The sequence below is a fragment of the Nilaparvata lugens genome, chromosome X, assembly GCF_014356525.2.
Source record: "Nilaparvata lugens isolate BPH chromosome X, ASM1435652v1, whole genome shotgun sequence".
Taxonomy (NCBI): Eukaryota; Metazoa; Arthropoda; class Insecta; order Hemiptera; family Delphacidae; genus Nilaparvata; species Nilaparvata lugens.
Genome location: NC_052518.1, coordinates 210296 through 236669, shown reverse-complemented (window position 1 = coordinate 236669; position 26374 = coordinate 210296). Strand labels below are relative to the sequence as shown.

General features: G+C 33.4%; 1 protein-coding gene across 1 annotated transcript; it reads right to left on the bottom strand.

The window, feature by feature from the left end:
* On the bottom strand, nt 1–25810 carry LOC111053677 (putative ammonium transporter 2). The gene is made up of 12 exons (XM_022340592.2): nt 25666–25810; nt 21200–21352; nt 19174–19332; nt 18294–18423; nt 15485–15642; nt 11104–11245; nt 8640–8818; nt 6468–6599; nt 4503–4598; nt 3927–4015; nt 2178–2355; nt 1–350 (listed from the first exon to the last, which is right to left on the bottom strand). The coding sequence occupies exons 2-12, from the start codon at nt 21333–21335 to the stop codon at nt 118–120; spliced, it is 1632 nt and encodes a 543-aa protein (XP_022196284.1). The 5' UTR covers nt 21336–21352; nt 25666–25810; the 3' UTR covers nt 1–117.
* Nucleotides 25811–26374: the final 564 nt, after the last annotated feature.

Here is a 26374-nt window from a genome sequence, read left to right as displayed (position 1 = left end):
GTACCTACTTAAGAATTATGAGCAAATAATTTGAATTATTATTAATTTATAATTATTGCTCATTCTAGCTATCCTTGTTTAATCTAATAAGAATGCTTACTAACAATTGAAATGAAATCAATTCAACCAAGCCAATTTTGCAGGTTTTACACTCTTATTGAACTTCTTCCTAGAACTATTAAACTGAGAGTCCACATGAATGTAGCTTATTGCATCCTGCAAGTGACTAGTCCTGGTTGTTCCCATATTCATCAATTGATCATCGATTTCTTTCCCTCTCACGTGCATGTCTCTCACATTGAACTTTCGCAAACGTTTTTCAATGTATTTCTCCAGAAAGTTCTCGTGTCCTGCAAGAAAGACATCATAAAATCACAATTGATAAATCATACATCATTTAATGATATACTGAAAAATTGACGTACCTAGACTACTGAAAACTGGTCGGATTGAAAACTTGTCAAACTGAATACTTGATTTAGTGAAAACTTGACAAACTGAAATCTGCTGCCAGCAACAGAAACTGAGTTTTAATGTTGATGCCATCAGCATCGGAAACTATGTTATGATGTTCATCAAGTCGTTCACATATCACATTATATTATAGTCATGAAAATGCAGTGCAAAAAGACCCCTGTTGCTGTTTTACGATTGATTGTAATGTTCACATTAATGTAGATAAACTAATATTTTGGTGTATAGGTCTTAAATTCTCATATCATATGAATGGCTAATATTTTGATAATAATGTTTCATACGGATATGTTTATCTATCTATAATAATATAATAAAGGGAAGAATCGGCTTAAACACGTACGGTATAGGAAATTCTTGAATGACGCATCATCACGTCACAACTACTCAACTTGAAATTTTGCATATAGATTCTTAATTTACCGAGGATGCTTATAGTCCTATTTTGAATCATTCAAGATTTCAGTAGGTCGAGTTTTCAGTTTGCCAAGTTTTTAATTGACTTGCGGAGCACGGTTTATTAACTAGCTGGATGATATTTTAACGGATAGTTCAATTCAATTCAATGTATTCACAATACACAAAAAGTAAAATGAGAAAAGTATATTCCATTTATTGTACAGAAAACTATATTCATAATATAAAATTATGACCATGGAGGAGAACTAGGCCTTGCCTAGTATGTACTATTTCTCTCAAAATGCTGATGAAAAGTTCATTTGTAATGATAGTTCATATAATACATATAAAGCCCTGCACACACACATCAATTTTTGTTCGTACGAAATTTTGCCGATTAAACGGAACCTGACAAACATAATCTATTTGAAATCATCTGTTTAATCTAATAGAATTTACAAGGACGGCTAAATATCGTACGAATGAAAATCGATGTGTGTGTGTGTGTGTGTGTGTGTAGCTGTGTAACACAATAAACACAAGACGAATTGCTAATGTGATGTGGTGAGCTGGAAAAAAGAGAGAAAATACCTTGTCAACTATATGGTTTCCCATGTAATAGGCAGGTAAGGTATAAACAAGGATTGTTTACAATATCCTTGAGGATATACTATCTATAGCTGTATCCTTGAGATATAACAGCAAGGGAAAAGGTGTGACAGGAAAGTGGAAGATGGGAAGGTAGGATAGGATGTGGAAAAACTATCCAGGTGGTAGAAAAATTACAATAATTCAAAGATTATTTTCATAAGTGGCTGTGACAAATTTAATTCAAATTTATTCATTATTTGAAAATACATATGAGAGTACAAGGAATGGCATTGCATAATTGCTCTCTTAACACAGTCATGATTAAATCACTTTTCATCAGCTGATGCTATGCTAATTATCTTTATTTGTACAGAAACGGTAAGATACATATAATTATAATAAGCATATAACCAGCTGATGGAAAGTGAAATGCAGATGTTCGTGGCGCAGAAGTCTGTACGCACCTATAGAGAATATAATCACTTTCAAATACTCAAAGTGTTGAAAAAGGCCCAATATCCGAAAGCGCTCCAAAAACGTGAGTAGAAGCTAATAACTTGTAATCATAAAAATCAGACTGCTATGTCGTAATTAAATACCTTGAAAGTGATCATTAACAAGTAATTCGCGAAGGAAAAAGATTGAAAAGAAAATATTTAAAAAACAAATGAAAAAGTCTGTAGAATGGTATGAGCATAATTCTATTATCTCACCAGGATTGGATCCGATCGCCTGAATGGAGTTGGAACGTATTTGATGTCCGCACCTGTCAAGCTGGGATACGGCCCTGCTGACTCCCACCCCAGCGTGCAGCACCCTATGTTCGGCGAAATCGGCACCCAATAACTCCTCATGTGGCTCCATCCTAATTGCAATCACCTTGTTGATCAACTGCAAATTTCAAATAGGTCATACCATAGATAAAAAAATCTGGTGTGGTGCACTCACACAACTTTCCTTGCCGTTATGAAAATTGATTACCTGACGCTAGTGTTCACGCGCATCTCAAGTCTACTATTCAAAGATCTGAGCCAGCTGGTGACAGGACAATAACGCTGGAGACACACGAGGTCTGCTATCTCTTCATCTTCATAGTGGATCATTTAATAGAATCAACAGTTGCCGACAGTTTGAAAATTGAATAATCATATTTTCTCGATTTTCAAGCTTATTTTCAATTTTAGGTGAAAATGTTACTCAACATCAATTGTAGAGATTTTGGTGCTCAATCTTCTCGACTCAAAATGTTTTGTTCAAATTGTATCTGAAGCCTGATAATTGAGAATCTAAAATCATGATCTGGATAGATGGGGCGGAGCTCCTGAAATTTTTACAGATATGGGACTTGTGGCAGTTGATAGAGCTTATCAATGACTATTTCAGGTGTGAATTTATTCAAAATCGTTGGAGCCGTTTTCGAGAAAATCGCGAAAATCCTGTTTTTGACAACATTTTCTCCATTCTAGCCGCCATCTTGAATTGCATTTGATCGAAACTGTTCGTGTCGGATCCTTATATTGTAAGGACCTTAAGTTACAAATTTCAAGTCATTCCGTTTATTGGGAGATGAGATATCGTGTACACATACACACACACACACACACACACACACACACACACACACCACACACACACACACACACACACACACACACATACAGACCAATACCCAAAAACCACTTTTTTGGACTCATGGGACCTTGAAACGTATAGAAATTTAGAAATTGGTGTACCTTAATTTTTTTCGGAAAGCAATACTTCCCTTACCTATTATAATATGGCAAGGAAAGTAATAGCATAAGAGGATATCCTATGGTATAGGGAGTTATGTTGCAAATTTCACTGATAACTGAAGCCGATAGTCCTAGTAGTTGTTTTTGGTGCAGATATATATGGGATGCTGGTAGTCTCTCATACTGTGCCGTTCTTACACTCGCAACAACACACTAATAATTGACAGTAGTTGACAGTGATCGGCTTAATAAAAACATGATGAATGATGCAGAGGTAGGGTATTTCATTACAGTGACATTTCATTAATCTGAAATAATTTTTTTAAATATTTCAATTTTTCATAATAAAATCACGCATATGAACCTCAAAGTATAATATATTGCACAATGAGTTTACTTTTTAGTATGTTTAAATACTTGTGCATTGTACAGCGTGCTTTATAATAGATTTATGCGTGTATGCAACTTATAATGATGTGACTCAAATCAATATTCACTGCAGCTTACATTACTCATAAACATACGATCTTCTGATAAGTCTTGAAAGTGTCTCAACTTAAAACAATATTAAGTCAAATATTCGAAGTGCATGATCAAGTTGAATGTAAAGTAAAGTGCTTAATCAAGTCAAGTTCAGACATCAAGTTGAATATGTGAAGTGAATGATCAAGTTTTAAAAAACATTAATTAATCATAGAGATTCAATGTTAATAATTGAAATTAAATTACCCAAAGTAGACAAACTGTTGTTATAAGACTCCACAGAATGAGACAAAGACATCCAAATGATTGAACACCCAAAAGGTACCAATCGCCACCTGCATGAAATAAACATTTATTTATTTATCACCCCAATCTATAATATAAAGGAAAGAATTGTCTTATACAAGTTCAGTTCGGGTACTGTAGCTTTGCCTATCAGCGGAGGGCCATCAGACTTCAATACTACCCGTTCAAAAACATCCAACATTTTTGAAAATGTATCTTTCCATATGCAAGAGATGCTCTTTTTTTATCTCAAAGGTACAAAAGATGTTGCTTCTTGGAGTTACGTCCTTTTAGCACAACACAGCCTATCATCAGTTGATATTTGTTTTGTTCAACATGCTCTTTCCATTGTTGGTGTTACGTTACAACTCTCTCATTCATGAAGAATCTCTGTGAGTAGGGAGCATTTTTCTTACCATTCAATGAATATTCCTCTTCTTCCAGAAGAGGATATTTATAGTGAGGATCTCACTACTTTTTCGCAAATTGTCCACATTAGTAACTTCTTCAGAATCGTAAAATTTTCATTTTTCTTACCATTCAATATGCCTCTTCTTCCAGAAGTAGTATCCATCGGTTGAGGATTGCCTGCAAAAAGGCCAACAGCAATAACACCCCAAAATCCAGCGATCCCTGAAAATTCAACAATCAATATCAAATTTCATTCTTTTCAAGAAAAAGTTTACAAAATATTGTAAAAATACAAAAGTAATACAATATTCTACAAACAAAAAAAGCAGTTTATCATCAACACAATGATAATGTTATAATAATACAGAGTACGGCAGCGAAACTTCCTTTTTTAAGGAAATAAAACTCTTTGTGTGGATCAGAAAGTTTGTATTTATATTTTTTTAAATGTAGACACATATATAAAGTTTTGTTCAATTAGTTTTGAATATCAAATCAGGTGATAGGTGACGTCCCCCATTCTCCATACACTGAGTGAACCAATTTCTGGCGTTTGTCATGACTCCTGCCAGCATTACAGGCGTTATGTTAGCAAGTTCTTCCCTGATATTGGTCTTCAAATCGTGTAAGATCCTTTGACAGTTCATATAAACAAGGGAATCCAAAAAAACCCTATTGGAAAAAATCACAAGGGTCCAAATTCGCAGATCGGGCTGGCCACTCCAAATCACTCCTCATAATTGAGAAGAGGCGTCCTGGAAAGTGTTCCCTCAATTGAAGTCATGTTCAGAATGTTCCTGCACGATTGCCATCTTGATGGAAATGAAGATAATCAGGAAGAATTCGTCTCACAGAACGATCAGAAAGTCCAAGAGGAGACGTATGTTTGCACGTAGAACGCTTTGGTGATCGCAACTCTGACTGCCTCAATGTTCTCAGGTGATCTAATGGGCCGAGGGACTCCAGTTCTTCGTCTTGTCGCACTTGCAGTTTGTCTAAACGTAGTGACCCACGTAACAATATTGATTTCCGGTCCGGGACGCGGGACAGTAGCCAAAGGGACTAAATTGAAGCTATCTCGAAATGCGCGCTGGGTTTTGATCTCAGAACATCTGCTCGAGAAATAAGTCTCAACGGCAAATGCACGCTTCTCATTGTTCCAATGCATGATGGCGACTGAACATGTCAGGAAGAAAACCTTTATGGTCTGACCACTCTAACGAGACCTACTTATTACAATCTGGAAAGAGTCTTACAATGAAATTTATTATTTAAATGAGTAGACTACCGATGGAATGTTCTCTGAAGCCTATCCTATCTTTTGAATAGTCAGACTCATGTTAAAATGTACTCATAAATCGAAACACAATAGAATCAAGTACCCTTTATTTATACTCACTGTATAATAGCCCAGTCATCAAAGTGTTCTAGTGGGAAAAGTTTTGAAGACAATTTTTGACCCCGCAGTTTTGTTTAGGGTATTAAGAAGGTAAACAAATCAAAAGTCCCTACCCCAACCACCTGTGCTGAGGGGGTGGGGTGGTTCAAAGGTACCATTTTTTGGTTTCTCGCATAAAACTCGAAAACTTTGTATCTTAAAGACATAACTGGTATATAGAAAATTGATGCTCACATAATTTCCAACAATATTGATCTTTCAACTTTTTCTATATCTCTTTTACTTTTCGAGATATCCGCTCTTAAAGGTATGACATTTTCGAAAAAAAAAACACATTTTCTTTCAATTTTTTGCTATTTTTGCTCTTATAACTTTTTGAATATCGATGGGAAAAATCCACGCTGATCATGAGCTTATAGAGCATCGAATTAATAAGCACAGTTGGTAGGGGTGGGGACTTTTGATATGTTTACCTCCTTACTACCCTGAACAGAACTGCGGGGTCAAAAATTGTCTTCCAAACTTTTCCCTCTATACACTTTTTTGAGCATTCATTGCCTGGACTATAATATCCATTTAAAAATAATATATCTATTTAATAATATTCAATTTTACAGTAATAATATCAAGTAGTAACTCTTTCATTTTTCACAACATAACTAGTTTCAACTGTTTCAAAAGCGTATTATTACCATGAACCGAAGTGGCTCCTACAGGATCATCAATGCCCAACTTGTCAATCAGAGGCATAGTCACACAGGCCAACAGTCCACCAACGCACCCTATAAATATGGCATCCCAAGATTGGTAGAGAAAGCAGCCAGCTGCAAAATAGTTATAACATTCAGGGCCCTACTGTTACTTAATAAAATGCAAGCTTATATCAAATCAAATTTATTACCATAAGTTTCAATACAACAGAATGCAACAATGCACAATTTATGAATATAACAGTAATAAACTAATATAAAAAGTATAATCAAGATTGAAATGATTGGATATAATACCTATTATTCACATTGTTTGCGAGAGTCAAATACAATAATTTTTCATATTGTGGCTCGACTAGCATAAGTATAAACTTGTGCGTTAGCCGATATTCATGTTGTAGATAGTTGTTACCTACAATAATATAAACAATCAAATAAAATTAGCTGTTGAAGAGAATTTGTAATAGAAGTATAGACCTTTCCAGAAATGTAGGCTTCGATCAACTAAAACTGAACATGAATGGTTGAATAAGAGAGGATATTTTCTTCCCCCCTAGGAGAGAATTCCAATTAAAGAGTTGTGAGGATCAGGTGCAAAATAACGAAGAGCTACTGTGGATTCACGTACATCTTGATCACAATCATTTGTATGTATTCATATGCATACTTGGGATTGGCTTGAATGAGTTGATCCTCTTCGACTAAAGGGTCTTCTAACTAGCTTGTTCAACGAGACTGTGCCAGGGGCTGACAACGAAGAAGGAAGAGACTTGTGCTGGTCTGTTGATGCGGGCTTGCATTGGTAGCTGTGCACGGATTGAGTGTGCTGCTCCTGGAAGGGCTGTTTCACACCTGCAAATCGTCAAGGCAAGGCTTTTCAAGCCCTAAATCATGGTTTTCCGAACAACCCCCACGTATCGTTTCGCCTGCCCATTTCCTTTAGGGTTGTAAGGCGTTGTATGGCTGATTGCTATACCTTTTGACTGTAAGTGAGTTTTGTAAGACCATCCGACATTAATGACGATCCTCGATCTGAATGCATTTACGAAGGTAGAACAATTAAGACGAAAAGTTTATCGAGACATATTTGATGACTGTCTCGGACGATGTGTCTGTACAAAATAAATCTCAACTGAATTAAAATTTAAGGACTGGACTGAATCTAAATAATAATTTATTCAATGTAATTGGAAGAATAATATAATCTAGAATGTTTAATATGAAGGGAAGAATTGGCTTATACACGTACGGGATAGGAAATTCAGGAATGACGCATCATCACGTCTCAACTACTCAATTGATAAACTTTACATTTTGCATAAAGATTCTAAATTTACCGAGAATGTAGGCCTATTTTAAATTCTTCAAAATTTCAGTACGTCTCAGTTTGTTTTTTCTTTTATTTCATTAGTTCTCAGTTTGTCAAGTTTTTAATTAGACCCTTGCGTCTATTTTAATACTAGTAGTTCTGTGAACAGTAGACCCCGCGCTCAGTAAGTTACATTGACCTGTTGTTATGTTTTTTTAAAAAAATTGATAAATAATTTATCAATTTAGGATGTCTAGAAAAAATCCTAAATAAACATAGAGCTTTCTGTCCTGTCGTACGTTGACGTGTCGTCCCGGAATGTGAGTGTGAGCGCTGTTATCAGGTCTGGCTGCAACTGTCTACAACGTTGATGGAAAGATACATTTTCCAGATGTTCGATGTTTTTGAACGGGTAGTATTATAGTCAATTGTCTACTAACGTTGATGGAAAGATACATTTTCAAGATGTTCGATGTTTTATGATGAATAATTCTAAGTCTGATTTTTACGGTAATATTGGCGTTCAAAGGAGACTCCTTTTCCTTTTTTATTATCCTTAGAATGCTTAATTTCAGAAAACCGTATAGTCTGTATACGTCGACGCGAAATTTAAAAGGAACATACCTGTCAAATTTCATGAAAATCTATTGCTGCGTTTCGCTGTAAATGCGGAACATAAATATAAACAAAAATATAAACATAAACAGAAATGCAAAACCGTCGACTTGAATCTTAGACCTCACTTCGCTCGGTCAATTATGTTTAATTATTTAATTTAAAAATCTTTCTTGGTACTATTTCTTTATTAATAAACATAAAATAAATTGATTATTGAAAATTTTCACCAGTGACCGCAACGAGAGATCCCAGAACGCCGTTAATCAAGTCCATGATGTTGGGAAAACCTTTATTCACAATAAGTGTGTAGATAAGTGCAGAAAAGCCACCACCAAAAGAAGACAGCATTGTCATTACGGCTGCTTTAGCTGCGAACTGCCACTTCGCACCACTCACTCCATAAGTGCTGCAATTTTCAAAAATAATTATTTAATTGTAATAATTACAATTCGTTATTCAATAAATTCAAGAATGCGTGTGCCAACTATAGTATCTATGTTATAATGCACTGGATTGGATAAGATTAGATTGAAGTTCTTCATACATGTATGTTACAATATATATTGACTTATACAATCTTCTACATTTAATGATAGTATTGCTAAGTATTCAACGAACTTCACAAACTATGAAAAATGATTAATAATAATGAAGATTGAATGCAATTTGAATAACGATATTATAATATTGTGATGTAACTACAAAAATCAGCCGTGTTTCAACAAATAATTGTCGACTCTCCGAGAAGGATATGAAATAATATTATCCTTCCGGCCGCCGGGAGAAGAGATAGGAGAACAGCGTTGCCTATTCTCTGCCTTGCCACTGCCTCAATAGAATATAGCTGAGACCGGTATATAAATAAACTGTCTATTCTTGTTTAAAATTATCAATTATGTTTAATTCGTCAAGAAAATATATTTTTAAATGTATAAATAATAAATTGCCATAATAGAGATTGAATATTTTATTAATATATTTATTTATTATTTGTTAATATATTTTGTTTATACATGTTGAACAAATACGATAGTGGTATTGATAACATCAACCTCTTAGGCCTGGTTGCACAAAAGCCGGTTAAATTTTAACCGTGATTGATTCCACGAAAACCAATCAGAGAAGCCGTCTAATCAAAAAGTACTTTTCTGATTGGTTCTCGTGAAATTAATCACGGTTAATATTTAAATATTGTTAAGAACGATCTGCCAACCTTTCGGAGCTAGATTAGGATAGCGCTCTCTGATTTGTGGAGTGATATACATGAAAAGCAACACCAATCCTAATCATTAATCAATTACTGCCAAGGGCAAGTAGTCGATTGAATAAAAGCATAGAGAAACAATAGCGTAAGTAGATATCCCATGGTATAGGGCGTTTATGTCGCAACTTTTACTGTTATCTCAAGCCGATTACTGTCGATTACTGTCGATTTTTACTGTTTTGAACGGGTAAGAGTGTATGAACGGCACACTATGAGAGACTACCAGCGTTATAAAGCTTCACGGGAAAGAACTACGTGGACTATCGGCTTGAGATAACAGTGAAAGTTGCGACATAAACGCCCTTACCATGGGATATCTACTTATGCTATTGTTTCTCTATTATAAAAGCTAGCAATTTATTGCTACAGTTCTAAGTAATTTTCAAGCAAATGCTAGGATTCGAGTCAGCTGTATAAATCTTATTTGTATAACTATAGTGAGGTTCACGTTACAATGGCAGTACCGGTATTCGATTTACAACAATGTTGCTATCCGTGTCAAAGCAGATAGCTCTATCCTTCTCTAGTTCTACAGCTTTGTCAGATTGTGTTTTAAAAATGCAGAAATAATAATAGATAGCACTTGACGAGAGGAACAAATAATATGTCATCACAATGACGAAATTAACTCTATTCTTGAGTTATAAGCATTTGAAGATGAGTGATTTTTGTGATCTGAGAGTGGAGGTAAGACTATGCTTCAGTGGATAACTCATCCTGTTTTTTAGGTCAACAGTTAATAATTCATCAGATATAGGCCTACTGGTACCAGCCATCCTCTATGGAATAGAATGACTTTTTTATTTGTTGACGTGGCGAAGTTTGGACAGTAATGTCCACTCTACCACTAAACTTAACAACGTCGTTAGCAGAAAATACAAATGCAATAAAAATTATACAGTCAAAGAAATGGAAACCAAAAACGACAGTAAATGTAATAAATATGAGAGTTCAATATCGGAAAAAGAAAGTCTTAGAAAATATGGGTTTTCTAATAAACTAAATATTATGTCATCACATTGACGAAATTCACTTCTATTCTTGAGTTATAAGCATTTGAAGATGAGTGTTTTTTCTGATCTGAGAGTGGAGGTGAGACTTTATGTTTCAGTGGATAACTCACCCTGTATTTTACTGATCACAGTTCCAGAACTGAAGCACAGTTACGTTCCTTTTTCTTGAAACTATCGTAATTGATTTTGTATTTATCATTTTGCTATTTTATTTATTTATCTATTCATAGACAATCCAGGTGTAAACAACAGCAAGGCAACGCTGTTCTATCTTTCTCCACTGCCATTACAACGTGGGCCTCACTGTAGCTTAACGTGTTACCAGAGATTACAGAAATAATCTTATAAATATATAGTTTAATCTAATATATACTTGAAATAATATAGTTTTGTTTAGTATATGGTGGGTGTTACCTTCCAGAGTTGAAAGCCAGCCAACCCCACCATAGAACAAACAGCCCCATACAGCAATTAACGGGTGTTCCCAGTGGCAACGGCTTAGTTCCATGCATATAGCGTCCAAGGCGAGGACCAAGCATTGATGCAGATGCAAATGCTGTAATCGAGTCACAGTTTATCGCAAAGCAAATCATTTTTAATACAAGCTTTAATTGTATAACACTGTAGAAAATACCTAAATCAATAATAGTGGATAGTCTGCTAAGCACAGTTCCGTTCCCTTTTCTTGAAACGAACGTATTTGATTTTGTATTTATCAATTTCATATTTTATTTATTTATCTATTCATAGACAATCCAGGTGTAAACAACAGACATTTGTCCATAACTGTTTTTAACCTTTAACCTTAGGAAGCGTATTTTATAAAACTTGACGGATAGTATGGAATAAAATTTAGATAACAATTCAAAATAGAGAATTTCAAGCGTTTTATAGAAATGAGAAAATGTAAGTAGTCCAGGCAATGAATGCTCAAAAAAAGGTATAGAGGGAAAAGTTTGGAAGACAATTTTTGACTTCGCAGTTCTGTTCAGGGTAGTAAGGAGGTAAACATATCAAAAGTCCCCACCCCTACCCTCTGTGATAAGGGGGTAGGGGTGGTTCAAAGGTACCATTTTTTGGTTTCTCGCATATAACTCGAAAACTTTGTATCTTAAGGACATAACTGTTATATACAAAATTGATGCTTAGATAATTTCCTACAATATCCATTCTATAACTTTCTCTATATCTTCTTTAGTTTTCGAGATATCCGCTCTTGAAAAGACATTTCACTCCCATTTTGTATCAATTTTCGCTCTTATAACTTTTTAAAAATCGATTGGAAATCCCATGATGATCATGAACGTATAGAGCATTTCTCTATTTTGGAGAGAATGTTTTGAACACAATTTTTGACTGTGCAGCTTTGTTGGGACCAGTTAGGGGGTGAACATATAAAAATTCCCCATCCCTACCCCTTGTGCTGAAGGGATGAGGGTGGTTTAAAAGTTGCATTTTTCAATGTTTTACTTACACGCTCATATCTTGAGAAGAATGCGTTCAACCGACATGACTAACTGTTCAGAAATGAAGTTTAATAGATTCTCTACAATATTTGCTCTGTGGTGATTTGTGATATCTCCAACAGTTTTCGAGATATACGCCCTTAAATGTGTGAAATTGTTAAAATAACAGCTTTTAATCCTATTTTTTGATGTTTCAGGGCCTACAACTCTCCAACAATGCATCGTAAAAATGAATGCTCCTCACTGAAGATTTGTAGAGCTTTTTCTCTTCAATTTGATGTATTATTTTACTACTTGATGTTTTCCTTCTATTGTTATAGCAGATTCAATGTGTGGGGTGAAATTTTAATTTTGTAACAATTGATCACTTGACAATGAAAATTTGAGTCTGGAAAATTTGGTACACAATTTTTTACTTTGTAGCTTAATGAAGACTAGTTGAGAGGTAAAAAATAGCCAAAATACGCATCTCTATTGAAGGTGTGGAACTGCTAAGTTGACACTTGTTGCAGAGTTGAAAATTTCACTCCCAACATTGAATCAGTAGAAGGAAAACATTAAGTAGTTAAATAATACATCAAATTGACGAGAAAACAAAGCTCTACAAATCTTCAGTGAGGAGCATTCATTTTTACGATGCATTGTTGGAGAGTTGTAGGCCCTGAAACATCAAAAAAATAGGATTAAAAGCTGTTATTTTAACAATTTCACACATTTAAGAGCGTATATCTCGAAAACTGTTGGAGATATCACAAATCACCACAGAGCAAATATTGTAGAGAATTTATTAACAGTTAGTCATGTCGGTTGAACGCATTCTTCTCAAGATATGAGCGTGTAAGTAAAACATTGAAAAATGCAACTTTTTAACCACCCTCATCCCTTTAGCACAAGGGGTAGGGATGAGGAATTATGATATGTTCAACCCCTAACTGGTCCCAACAAAGCTGCACAGTCAAAAATTGTGTTCAAAACATTCTCTCCAAATTCCTTTGTCAATTGGTCTATTATTGCATAACTGAAGATCTCACACTCATATTACTGAAGCTGCTGCAACAGTCGTGGGGATGGGCGTAAACTTGTGAAATTATACATCAAATTGAAGAGAATTTGATGCTCTATAAGCTCATGATCAGCATGGATTTCCCATCCATTCCTATCGATATTTAAAAAGTTATAAGAGCAAAAATAGCAAGCAATCGAAGGAATATGTGCTTTTTCAAAAATGTCACATCTTTTAGAGCGGATATCTCGAAAAGTGAAAGAGATATAGAAAAGTTGTAGATCAATATTGTAGGAAATTATGTAAGCTTCAATTTCTTATAGGATAGTCATGTCTGTAAAATGCATAATTTTCGAGTTATATGCGAGAAACCAAAAAAATGGTACCTTCGAACCACCCACACCCCCTTAGCCCAGTAGGGGTGGGGACTTCTGATATGTTTACCTCCTCACTACCCTAAACAGAACTGCGGGGTCAAAAATTGTCTTCCAAACTTTTCCCTCTATACCCTTTTTTGAGCATTCATTGCCTGGACTAAGCAGCCAGATTCAATTTTAACTTATCAAATCTGCAAACACTAGTTTTCACCTAATTTCAATACTATCAGATGTTTAATCAGAGAAAAATGTTGATGGATAGATCAATGTTGATTTCAATACTATCATACAATTTTCAGATGTTTAATCAGAAAAAAAATGTTGATGGATAGATCAATGTTGATTTCAATACTATCATACAATTTTCAGATGTTTAATCAGAAAAAAATGTTGATGGAATAGAGGTTTAATCGTTTGGCACAAATAAAATTTCTATAAACATTGTAGTTTTAATAAAATTCGGGTTTATTTTTGAGCGATTTTGACAACTCTCGTTAAGAATAAGTGTTCCTCTTCATTTACACTGATCGCCCCCACTCTGATGAAAAGCCTGCTTCCTACATTGTTCGTCGAATCAGAAGGAAGTCTAGTTCTTTCTCCCCGTAAGGCAAATTTAACAGATGATCTGGCAATTGGGCCTTTCTTCTGAGTGGGTCAAAGAAATTATCATGAAATAAAGGGCACGCCCCACCCAAAGTTCGAAGCTGGACTCTGTGCCACTCACAGTCCACATTTAATTTTGGTTGGGCCAAAATATGATCCGCTTATATATCACAGCTTAAGGCCTATTAGGGCTGTTCGGTATTCGCTACACTTTTTGCATTCAAATTAGATAATCTTTTTCAATATAATTGTTAAGATCAATATAAGAGTGAAAAAAGTGGCAACTTGAATTTTTAAGTGGTCTAATAAGCGAGTTATGGGTTGTTGAAGTGCTAACTTCGTTTTCTTTCCAGATCATAAACTGTTTCGACTATATTATTAGAATTTCTCTTAAAAATTCAAAAAATGTATCTTTCCAAACTAAAACATTTTATTCCCCATATCGTCCATAAATAAAAAAGTAACATTTTTTGTAAATTCGATAATTTTGTTATTTTGGCATTAATCGCGATAAAAGCATATTAGAACAAACCCAATGATATACTGAATGTATTAAAAAAATCCAATGGAAAATCCAAAACCGTTTATGATCTGGAAAGAAAACGGAGTTTAGCACGTCAAAAACCCATAACTCGCTTATTAGACCACTTAAAAATTTCAGTTACAACTTTTTCTCACTCTAAAGGTGCGTACAGATATACGCGCCGCGAACATGAGCAATTCACTTTTAATCAGCTGACTATATCTGTATTTTTACAGAAACGGTAAGATACAGATATAAAAAGCTTGGTATCAGCTGATTAAAAGTGAATTGCTCATGTTCACGGCGCGTAAATCTGTACGCACCTTTATGATGATCTTAACAATTATATTGAAAAAGATTATCTAATTTAAATAAAAATAAAAAGGTGCACCGAACAGCCTTTCAGCATCTGCATAGCTGCAGGTTAGGCCTACTTGTTGGTTCAAACATTCTCATCAAGTTATAACATTAATAATTAATGTATTATTCTTGTGCAATATTACTGACTACTGAAACTACAATGGGAGTTGGATACAGATATTTGAAAAAAATCCACACTCGTTCAATTATTATAAATAAGAAGTCTTTTTTTTCATTAATAGAAGTTCGATTGAACTTTTGAAGAGATAGCCTACGTTTCAAAATGTAATAAAATGTTAGGTTAGGTTAGGTTAGGTTAGTTAGATCAGTGAATTATTTTCTCCATTCAAGTTTTCAGGCAATAATCCTGAATCGTCGTCGACACTTTTGAACAATATGGGGTATCTCGGATTGTGGAAATTCATGGCAACAGGTGGAATCCGAACCCATTTCGTGTTATCACCTGAAACTCCTCCAACCAAATGGACAGGACCAGAGCCTGCTATATCCACCATGCCAAGAGATCGGAGGAATCCATGGTCACCCCATACCCAGCCAGCGGGTATGCAGTAGACAATTGTGTTGAAGAATGAGAACAGACAATAGGCTTTGAAGTTACACCTGTCAAACAAACATTCATTTTATAATTCACAATATAAAAATCCATGTCAATCCATCACAACAAGGGCCTATTTCATAAAACTTACTGCTAACTTCCCTGTATTATTAGTTAAAATAATAATAAATTATTATCATAAATGATGACATAAATTATAATCTTAGACCTAATACAATAAGAAAATATGAAATATATAACACCAACTCAGCTCTTCTTAGAAGGCAACTTTACTACATTAGCAGTAAATTCATTAATATACTAGAAAGTGAATTTCCTCTTAATAATTTCCGAAATAATAAACACAGAAAAAGAGCCATAGAGGCATGGCTAAACTTGAATTATTTCCAATCGTTGACTTTTATACAATAATCAACTTCATATTATAAATTATATTTTCGAACACTTCATACGCTAGATTCAAGCTTATATATTACATCCCTGATTAAGCTGATTTACGACTCACACTGGCGCACAAGGAATCTTCCTTTTGCTGGTGTTTTTGCCTCACCTACTGTACTTATGCATGTGATCATAAATTGAATCTTCATTTTAAAACTATTGTTTGTAATGTAAAGGATAGTTATTATATCTAATTAAATAAATGTATGTATCTTGGTTTAAATGCAGTAGCATATACTTATATTTATTTTTTGTAAAGCTTTTTTGTATTTTGTTTTTGGCAAATAAAATTCATTCATTCATTCAATAAGACTTGGTGCCGGTTGCTCAACAGCCGGTTAAATTTTAACCATGATTTACTCCACAAGAACCAATCAGAGAAGCCGTCTTTTCAAAAACGCCTTCTCTGATTGGTTCTCGTGGAATTAATCATGGTTAAAATTAAACCGGCTGTTGTGCAACAGGGCCATTACTTTCAACAGTAAAACATATTAACCTTTTCTTGTCATGTTATCAAAATTTGGGAGTAGAATAATTTTGAGCCACGCCTGTTATTCTATCACAATTATATTTATAATATAATCCATATAATTATTGTATCCACAATGAATATTAATAAATTACAATTTTGTATCTCACAACTGTGAAACAATTTATAGGGGATCCACCTGTATTACATGTACATTCCAAAAGAGTTATACAGTGATCTGCTTCATTATGACCGTATTCACTATGACCCTATTACTAAAGTTTTATCAATGAAACACTGGAATTTTGTCTTGAAATATCAGGACTTTATTGAAAAATTACATGCATGTTTTCAGTGAAGACTGCGAAGATGAAAACATAGGTATGGAAACTTGCATGTCATTTTTCAATAAATGGTGATATTTCTAGACAATATTCCAGTGTTTCATTATGGATAAAATATCACTACATCTCACCAATAACAGTACTTAGAAGTCTACAGTACAGTACAGAAGTCTATTATTGCTTGAAACGTTTTACAATTACCGATTATTCAGCAGTTGAAATATTTATTATCGCATTGATTTGAGCTTATAAAATGTAAAACTGAACAAAATGTAGCTCTAGAGGTGAAGAGGATAGGTATTATTTTTAAAAATGAAATCAAAAATTAATAACTCAATGCATTTTTTTAGAAATCGTATGTAATCTGGTCCAGTGACTTCATTACTTTTCTGTTCTACAATATAAGGATAAGTAGGAGGAGCTATATAGAAATAATATCATCTCTTTGTAGATAATACTGTAAAGTAGATAATATGTTGATCACAATAGGCCATTTTGCAATGATTTTTCATTTATTAATCATGTATTATTTTAATCATTCACATAATACATCTGTTCTACACCTATTCTATATTAAGAAACAAAAATTTTCACATCTCTCATAATTCTATTTATAGAATAAACCTAATTAACATTGAAGGATTGCATTGTATTTATAGAATAGCAACGTTATCTGTTATTCATAAATAATTTGCTTTCATATTGCTTATTCCTATGAACCGTTTTCCACTTCTTCATTGTTATAACCTATCACATTTATTGAGAAAATAATTGAATGAGTAGGACTAGGATCAAGCTTTTTACTAGTCACTCCGAAAACTGTTATGTTTTAATTAACTTAATTGTTGAAACTATAGTAATAGTAAGTGTAATCCAACTATTATATGAGCCTCTTTGAAAATTGTGATTGAGAATTTTCTATTATTACTTATATTTTGTGTAATTTCAGTACATTTGAGTAGCACTATTTATTCTTTTTCTAACGAAATGATCATTCATATTTTTCAATAAATACGAGTAGTTTCGATTTTATCACTAGTAAATTTAATAGAGAATTGCTAATAGGAATTCATACATATATTACATAGTTATGATTTTTAAAATATTCTTTTCTTTCCCTTATGCCTCCACTTTGCTATTTTCTCTTCTCTTCCTCACTCCCTGTTTCTCTTCCCGATATTTTCCATGAATGTTAGTTAACATAACTAAGTTGCATGTTATCCCTTTATTATTTTCTTGCATTATTGTTAATCATTGAACACTGAGCATCTGCGCTCAGGTTTTTTGAACCTTGCAGGGACTTCCCGTTTAATATATTTTATATTTTATCCTATTTGATGGTATGATTTGGATCATTTGAAACAGCAATCAACGAAAGAATTGATCGATTAATTTACAAATTATTCATCAAAATTGTGTAATACACTATTTATTGTTTTACCTCTCAGCCATGGCTCCAGATACTATCGTTGTTGCAGTGGTAGCAAATGATAGTTGAAATAGAAATGCTGTAAATATAGGCCCCATATAAGGATCACCAGGTTCCACATCCAAAGCAAACTGCCCTGTACCTGAAAAAATCATAACTAAGCAACTATGCTGCTTCATTGTGCACATTACACAATATGTCTAAATAGTACAACACATTTTACATGGGTGCATACATTACATTTATTAAGTGTCATGTTACAACACAATACTTCTCTCAGGGATTTCTGGTTAACAACAAATTAACTTTTTTAATCTTAAATAATTGAAAAATAAACAATTTCCTTCAAGAAGGAATACAGATTATAAGCTTATTTTTGAAGTTTTATGAAACTTGGAAATCAAATGAAATCAGCTTGTATTCGTCCAGGTAACAAATGTTCAAATGTCTTAAAAGTGAAATATTTTTAACACTCAGCTTTGTTTTGGGATAGTTTAATAATTGATAATTTCTCTGATTGCCATTGAATTGCAACCAGAGGAGTTTATTGACAAAACATATACATAATTATTATATTATACATACAACAGTTGATAATACTAAACTTAGTTCTAATTATGATACCCCACTATAATAATATGTGTCGGGGTGAAATGTATGAACATAAGAAAATTCCCCACCCCTTTCCCACTGTGCTAAGCAGGTGTTAATAATATGAATATTTATAATAGTAATTATTCCAGTATTTTTGAAACGTCAGCTGATTTTTCAGAGCATCTTTTTATTTAAAAAAACTAGATAGATTACACCTGAAAAGGTTAAAAAATTAATAAAATCTTTGTCATGTTTTTTTCAAGTGAACATGTATATTCATCACTTTCTATACACCTACCAATAAATGGATTTCCTAAATTGGCATCATATCCGAAGCTGAGTCCATATCCGAACAACCAATATGTGAATCCCCCCAAGAAAATGTCAACAATGTTTTTCATCATTATGTTAACTTCATTCTTTATTGATACACATCCGGACTCCAACATTCCAAAACCTGAAAAATGTTCCAATGATTAAGCAAATTAAATGTTTACTCATTCCATTTTATTTATCTGCATTTACAGTATAGGTATCTATTTTATTTCATTTTGTTTACAGTATTATACACTGTTATAACAGGTGATTCGTCAATTCAGACGTTTTAGTTTGAAAATAAATGTATTGTCACAGTAAAAAGCAAATAAGATGGAAATAAAATTGAATTTAACTTATGTTTAAAAACTGTAAGATAGGTAATATTATTATTATCAAATGAAATCCAAAGTTAAATGCTGTAAACCACCCCGAAGACTTCTGCTACAGCAAAAAAATAATATTATATAGCCAGCCAAATAATGTTCGGCTCTCATCGAATTTCCATCTAGCTGTTAACTCTGTTGTCAATAATTGCAGTAGAGGAATTCATCAGGGTGGTTTAAAGCAGTTAACTTTGGCTATTCGATCAATAATAATTATTTATTCATTAGCATTTGAACAAATGCTAATTCTTATCAAATCCATCTGCCTCTAATGTTATTAATTTTATTAATGTATTATCATAAATTAAAATATTACCCATAGTTATCATTTCCGTGATAATAGTTTTGTAACCGTATGTTTCTATTTACATAATAATTACGGTAACTGCTTTCACTAGCAATACAATAATAAATCAATTATTTTCTGTTCTACTGAATTTTCGTTCGAGGTACCGTGGATAGTAATCGAAAAAAGGTTTTTAATAACTCATTCGATTGAAAAAAGGTTATGAAAATGCGATAGTATCTGGTGGCTTTATAATACAGTTTTCTATTGCTAAACAGCTTGTGTTTTTTAAGTAGATGTGAATCGACAAGAGTATTATTTTGTATTTGAAGCAATGGAAATAACAAGAGTTTAAAAAATTAACATGTAGAGGAAAAAAGTGTTGAATAATTCTAATTTTATTGGTTTATTAATTATTAATAATAATTGGTATTTGGTAAATTCAAATATTTATCTCTGTTTATTCTCCGCAACCCAAAGGCAACATTTGCTTGCATTTTTTTTAACTAGGTCATTATTTGTTATCAAAGCAAAATTAAATATAAATAAATTCGAAAAAATTAACTTGGTTTATTTTTAGAACACTTACAATTTCCATGATACGTTCATGAAATAATTAATCATGTAGGGCTACATTTAGGACCGCTAATCTTTGTTTTTTCGTAAACCACATGATAATTGGTCCATTATTGAAAATTCTACCAATTTAGTTGATTACAGTTTAATCATTAATCAATTTGTATTGAAAAAGTGTTTTTAAAGTGAATTCCTGTATAGTGATGTCCACGTTATAATGGCAGTATTTGATTAACATTGGTGTTGCTATCCTTGTCTATCATTCGACAAAGCAGATAGCGCTATCCTTTTTCAGCTTCGCGACGTTGCCAGATTTTTTTCAACAATGTAGAAATATTATTAACGAAATATTAAATCTCAATCATGAGAATTAATTATTAAATCATTGAAAAATATAATTCATTGGCAAATGATATCACGGTATATAGAAAAAGACGGTAGGTGTCACGCGTATGTTTGTGCTAAATTTCCGGAGTAGCTGACGTCATTTTATATTCAATCATCTGTTTTTAACAAATACGTTTCATGCAATCGTGCATACGTTTACGCAATCTAGCTGGCTGGCCACTGCGCACACATTTCATGACCCCTACCGTTTCATCTAAATACCGTGGTTGATATCACATCAGATATATCAGCTAGGTAGGTATCCTCTATAGGAGGCAGTGGCAAGGTGGAGAATCGGCAACGCTATTATCCTATCTTTCTCCACTGTCATTATAACGTGGACCTCACAAAAGGCTGTGCAGATTTATGATGACCTGTTTGCATGGTGAGTATTATGAACGCAGATGTCATAATCCAGTTTGAGTCCTCCATAGTTACATTGTAGATGCTGGGCATATCTTCAGCTGAAGACAAAACTATAGACGATGCATTGTCCGTTGAAGAACTCATATTTTGCTTCTGGAAGGCTGCAGTGAGAAACATAAAATAATGTGAACGAAAGCCGTATACCGTAACCTATAAGTTTAATAGATTCTATTTTTCTATTCTATGATACAAGTTCCTATAACCCTTGTGTACTCGCATGGGGTGTTCAAAACACCCCGGTGTTGTAAATTTCATTAATTTTCGACGTGGTTGTTAGCTAGCTATCTCTTTGTCTGAGTACCTTCAACATAGATATTGATTATAGTAAGTTAGGACTAACCAGTTTTTGTTGATTTGTTGGATTATACAGCTATGTCAATAAACTTGGCAGAGGTGTCTTCAACACCCCAGGCAAGCACATAAGTATCTGAATATAGTGATAATATACACATAAAACATTTACAATGGATAGTGAATTATTCTTTCATTATTCTCATCTCATTTGTAATATAACAAATTTTCAATTTCTATTCTTCTAAGATCTATATTAAAAAGTGAGTATTTTATTAATTTTGTTCCAGAATCTTAATTAGTTGCTCACCGGAGTATGAAAAAATTAATACTAAATAACATAGAGAGAGAAAATATAGCATGAGAAGATATGCCATGGTATAGGGCGTTTATGTCCTAAATCTTACTGTTAACTGAAGCCGATTAACTTTGAGTAATGTCTTTTATTAATTACAAGCAGGCAGGCCCGGCCCCAGGGGTGGGCGGACCGGGCGGCCGATTTTGAGGGCAGCAAATTTTAAGGAGCGGAAAATTTTAAAATACAAATAAATAATAAATTCATAATATCAAATGTGAATAGTGGAATTATTTAAGAAGGTTTTCCAACCTCGAGCTAATGAAGACTTTCCTAAGATCAACAATGTGCCAGGAACGGCTGAGTGATCTAGCGAACATAAAATAGTTCAGTTCCCAGATCTTAAAGAATTGGTGAAGGAATTTCCCCATGCAAAGGTCAGACGAGTTCTACTTAATTGAACAGGTGTGTTGAACAAACTTGTAGAAATTGTAGTTTTAATTACTTAGCAAGTTAAGTAGGCCTAATACTCTTTGCAGTCTTTGTCTTAAGGATGTGCAAAGGCTGAAAATATACTTTCTACTGGTGATATTTTTCAAAGTTTTTCGATTTTTATATTATCAACCTATTAAAATGAAAAAGTTTTTTTAGGAAAACATATTTCTCCGATCTTTACTTCTAGAGATATGAGCGCCTAAAGTTTAAATTTTTGGGACAGGACATTTCAAATTCGGTAAGAGATAAATCCATGAGATTTAAAGGATAGATTCTTCATGGTATTGTTGATTGAATAAATCAAGAAGATTCTGAAAATATCAATTTTTGAGAAAGTTATTCAATTAACAAAAAACTCAACTAAACGTAATTTTTGGTCATTTTTATAAAATTGAATAACTTTCTTAAAAATTGATATTTTCAGGCCATTTTAAAAATCATTGTGAATCACATTGGAATTGAAAGTATTCGATTGCAGTAGAAAGACGGGGAACACTCTCACATCCTCACTAGATTTGAAAATTTTATCTGAAGCATTTCACAAGATATGCAGCTTTGAATATAGAAATTGGCCATTTTTTGTGTATGGGAATATCGGCTTAAAAGTACACACGACCATTTTTTGACCTAATTTGACTTGTGAAGCATGATTTTGAACCGCCTTGACAAGCCGGGAAGAGTGAAGTGTAGTACGATGAGATCCGAGCTTTTTGTCAAAAGTTATAAGTGTTTGCGCGCCTCTCCACCTCTCCACTAGGAAATACTGAAATGAAGTGCATATAACGGGTGATTCTCATAGAACATAATCTCATGAACTTATATCATTGTGCAAAATATTACTGTGAGGACAATATAGATGGTGATGATGGTTGAAGCTAAAAATTAGGTGTTTTCCACAATACAAGGAGCATTGTTGTCAGGTGTACCTGGAAATCTATATGAGATAGAGCGCTCTACCTAGTCTCAGATTGTAGAGCACAAAATTGCGCCCAGAACAATCGGGATATACATTGTTGATCATTGTTATAAATGTATTGTTGATCAAATACTAAATATGATCAAAATTGATTTTTTCTTAAAATTTTACTAATTTTTGATAAATCATAACTCAGTACTCATTGGGGATAGAGAGTTCCGAATGATCTCATTTCATTCAGAATTTTATAATCCTCTTAAAATTATACTTGCGAGGAGGGGGGGCGGCGGTTGCCGATCTCGCCCAGGGCGGCAAAGCCCCTAGGGCCGTGCCTGCAAGCAGGTAGCCCGAGCTGCGCAAGGGTCTAATTAAAAACTTGAGCTACTGAATTCTTGAAGAATCTAAAATAGGGCTATAATCATCCTTGGTAAAAATTAAGAATTTATATGCACATTTTCAAGATGATGCGTCACTCATATTCACCAGTATTTCCTATACCGTATGTGTATAATAAGTGTATAAGCCAATTCTTTCCATTATTATCTAATAGATAACTGGAGAAGACATAATACTTGAAAACCTAACAGTATCATATTAATTTTTTTCAATACATCAATATTTTAGTATCGATTAGATCCTACTCAATTTGAATCAAGTAGTTTCCCAAATACCGGTACCTAACAAAAAACCTACAATACTAAATAATTGAAGACTGTTTTGGGCTTAATGCCTGTAGTCTTTTTTTTTTGTAAGAAATGAATAAATATTCGTTTCCGAATTTGTGTCTGATAGTACATTATAACTGAAGAATATAAATTATTACTAATTTTATTGTGATCTATTCATGTTTTTCTTATAAATTCCATTGATACAGCATTATGCTATGTCAATTCCATTTGTAGGTAGGCTACTGGTTGCAAAATTTTACATTAAATAATTATTTGATGAAATTCAAGTTCAATCATAATGAAAACAACTTCCATCAAAAAATAGTTTATAATAATACGTTTCAAGGGAAAAAATCAAGTACAAAAAAAATTGGATGGAACCGGGATTCGAACCGAGAAACATTCGCTTTAAGGTCGAGTAGCCTACTCTACCGCTAGACCACGACTGAGCTCTAAATCGATTGTCTTGTAACAACGCTATAACCTCCTTATAAACAAACACATTTTAAAACAACAATGAACAATGTATGCCACATGAAACTTCATGTCCCATGAATGGAATACATTAATTCTGAAAAATCTAGAAGGAAAATTGAAATTTGGGCTTCGAGGTGCACGAGATTAATATTCTTAGAATCTATGGGCGAAATTTGGAGATCTAAATCATTCCCGTTTTTCCGGTAGGCAATCCACAATTTAACATGTTTTGATGCGAACTAACACAACCCTACTCTCTCTTTTTTTACATAAATATTGTTTTGTTGGGAGTGCAAGAGTGTAAGAACGGCACAGTACCTTATGAGAGACTACCAGCATCACAGAGCTTCACAAAGAAAGAACTACTAGAATAATTCTAGACTATCGGCTATAGAGTTAATATTGAAATTTGTAACATAAACGTCCTATACCGTACCATGGGATGTCTTCTTATGTTATATTTTCTCTATGGTAGGCCACTGTACAGTAGATTCGTCTTTGAGATCCCAATGTAGAAAATAAACCTGAATATTAAATACAAATAGCAATTGGATTTAATGTAGTCAATTGCAGCATAGCAATTATTGACATTTTCAATATAAAATAAATAAATCATTGGATGTTTTGTTTGATTGGATTCTGGTTTTTATGTTCATGATAAATAGGCCTACAGCTGACTTTAATATGCAGCAATTACCGTTCCATGGTTTGTATTTCTTGTTATATTTTGTTTCATCACTAGTGTACAATTTTTATTAAAGCCTTTATTTAAATCCAAACATTGGTAATTTCTATCACAATTTAATTAACGAATGATGGTAACTGTTGCATATTGAAGTTGGCTGTATTATGTATCATATATGTTACAACCTAATAGCCTACTTTACTAGAGAGAACGTACGGTACAGTGGATAGTAGGCTACCATGAGAAAAGATAGCATAAGAATATATAAATCATAATATGGTTAAAAAACAGTTACCATAGTATGGTAAAAACATACGGCCAAAACATTTTCAATAGATACGGTAGTTAATCAACTTCAGTTGATTAACTATCTATTAAAACTGTTTTGGCCGGTGATGTATTAAGAGACTATTGGTATACCAGCATCACATAGCTACACAAAAAAAGAATTAATAGTATTGGCTATAGTTAACATTGAAATTTGGAGCATAAACGCCCTATACCATGGCATATCTTTCCTCTATAAAAGCACCCTCGAGTCCTAAGATTTTGCGAAAATAATGAAAAGTATTAGACAATAGACCTACAATTTAGTTGAATTCCGAGTCACTGATATGTTTTCTCTGACGTCGTTAGTTCTAGAAGTAAGAAGGCTACTTGAAATAAGAATTGCCCTGACAATCTAGGCGGTAGAAGTTTCTAAAAGGACCTTCCAATATAAACAAATTGCATGTCTACAAGAATACTTGCTACTTAAATTTTCATCAAGACCAATCAGTCTTTGAAGATGTGAATCGATTTTAAAGGTTTGAATAATGGCAATTGAAGCCAGCTCCCTAGTGAATTTATTATTCACCTTAATTGTGTGAATCTGAAAGAAAAAGGTACCTTCTCTTTATCTAGGTATCTCAAATTGGTTACTAAAACATTTTGTTCGTCTGCCAAATATTTTCCTTTGGCTTTGATACTCAAAATGCCCCTTGTTTTCTTCAAATGAATTACAGCATGTTGTGCATACAGGCATTGTATTCAGTACCCGTACTTCAAGTATAACAAGTAGAAAACAGGCGCAAGGAAAATTTGAAAGTTATGGGTTTTATTCGTAAGTTCGAGTGGGCCATTTCAAATTTTCATTACTTGTGTTAATTATATAAAATTATTATAATCTCATTTCAAATAATATTAACATATCGCCATTTAAAAGCCAAAACCTAATTGAACAGAACCTTCTAGGTTATATTCATACACTAAATTTAGATAAATTGAGGCACTCCCAAGTTTATTTTCAATTTTCGA

Excerpts from the sequence above, each read along its gene's own strand:
- LOC111053677 (XM_022340592.2), bottom strand. The coding sequence starts at position 21,335 with ATGAGTTCTTCAACGGACAATGCATCGTCTATAGTTTTGTCTTCAGCT. Across the intron at positions 11,246-15,484 it reads TTTGGTTGGAGGAGTTTCAG|CATTTGCATCTGCATCAATG; the intron begins GTGATAACACGA and ends ACTCGATTACAG. Across the intron at positions 2,356-3,926 it reads CAACAGTTTGTCTACTTTGG|TTGATCAACAAGGTGATTGC; the intron begins GTAATTTAATTT and ends TGAAATTTGCAG.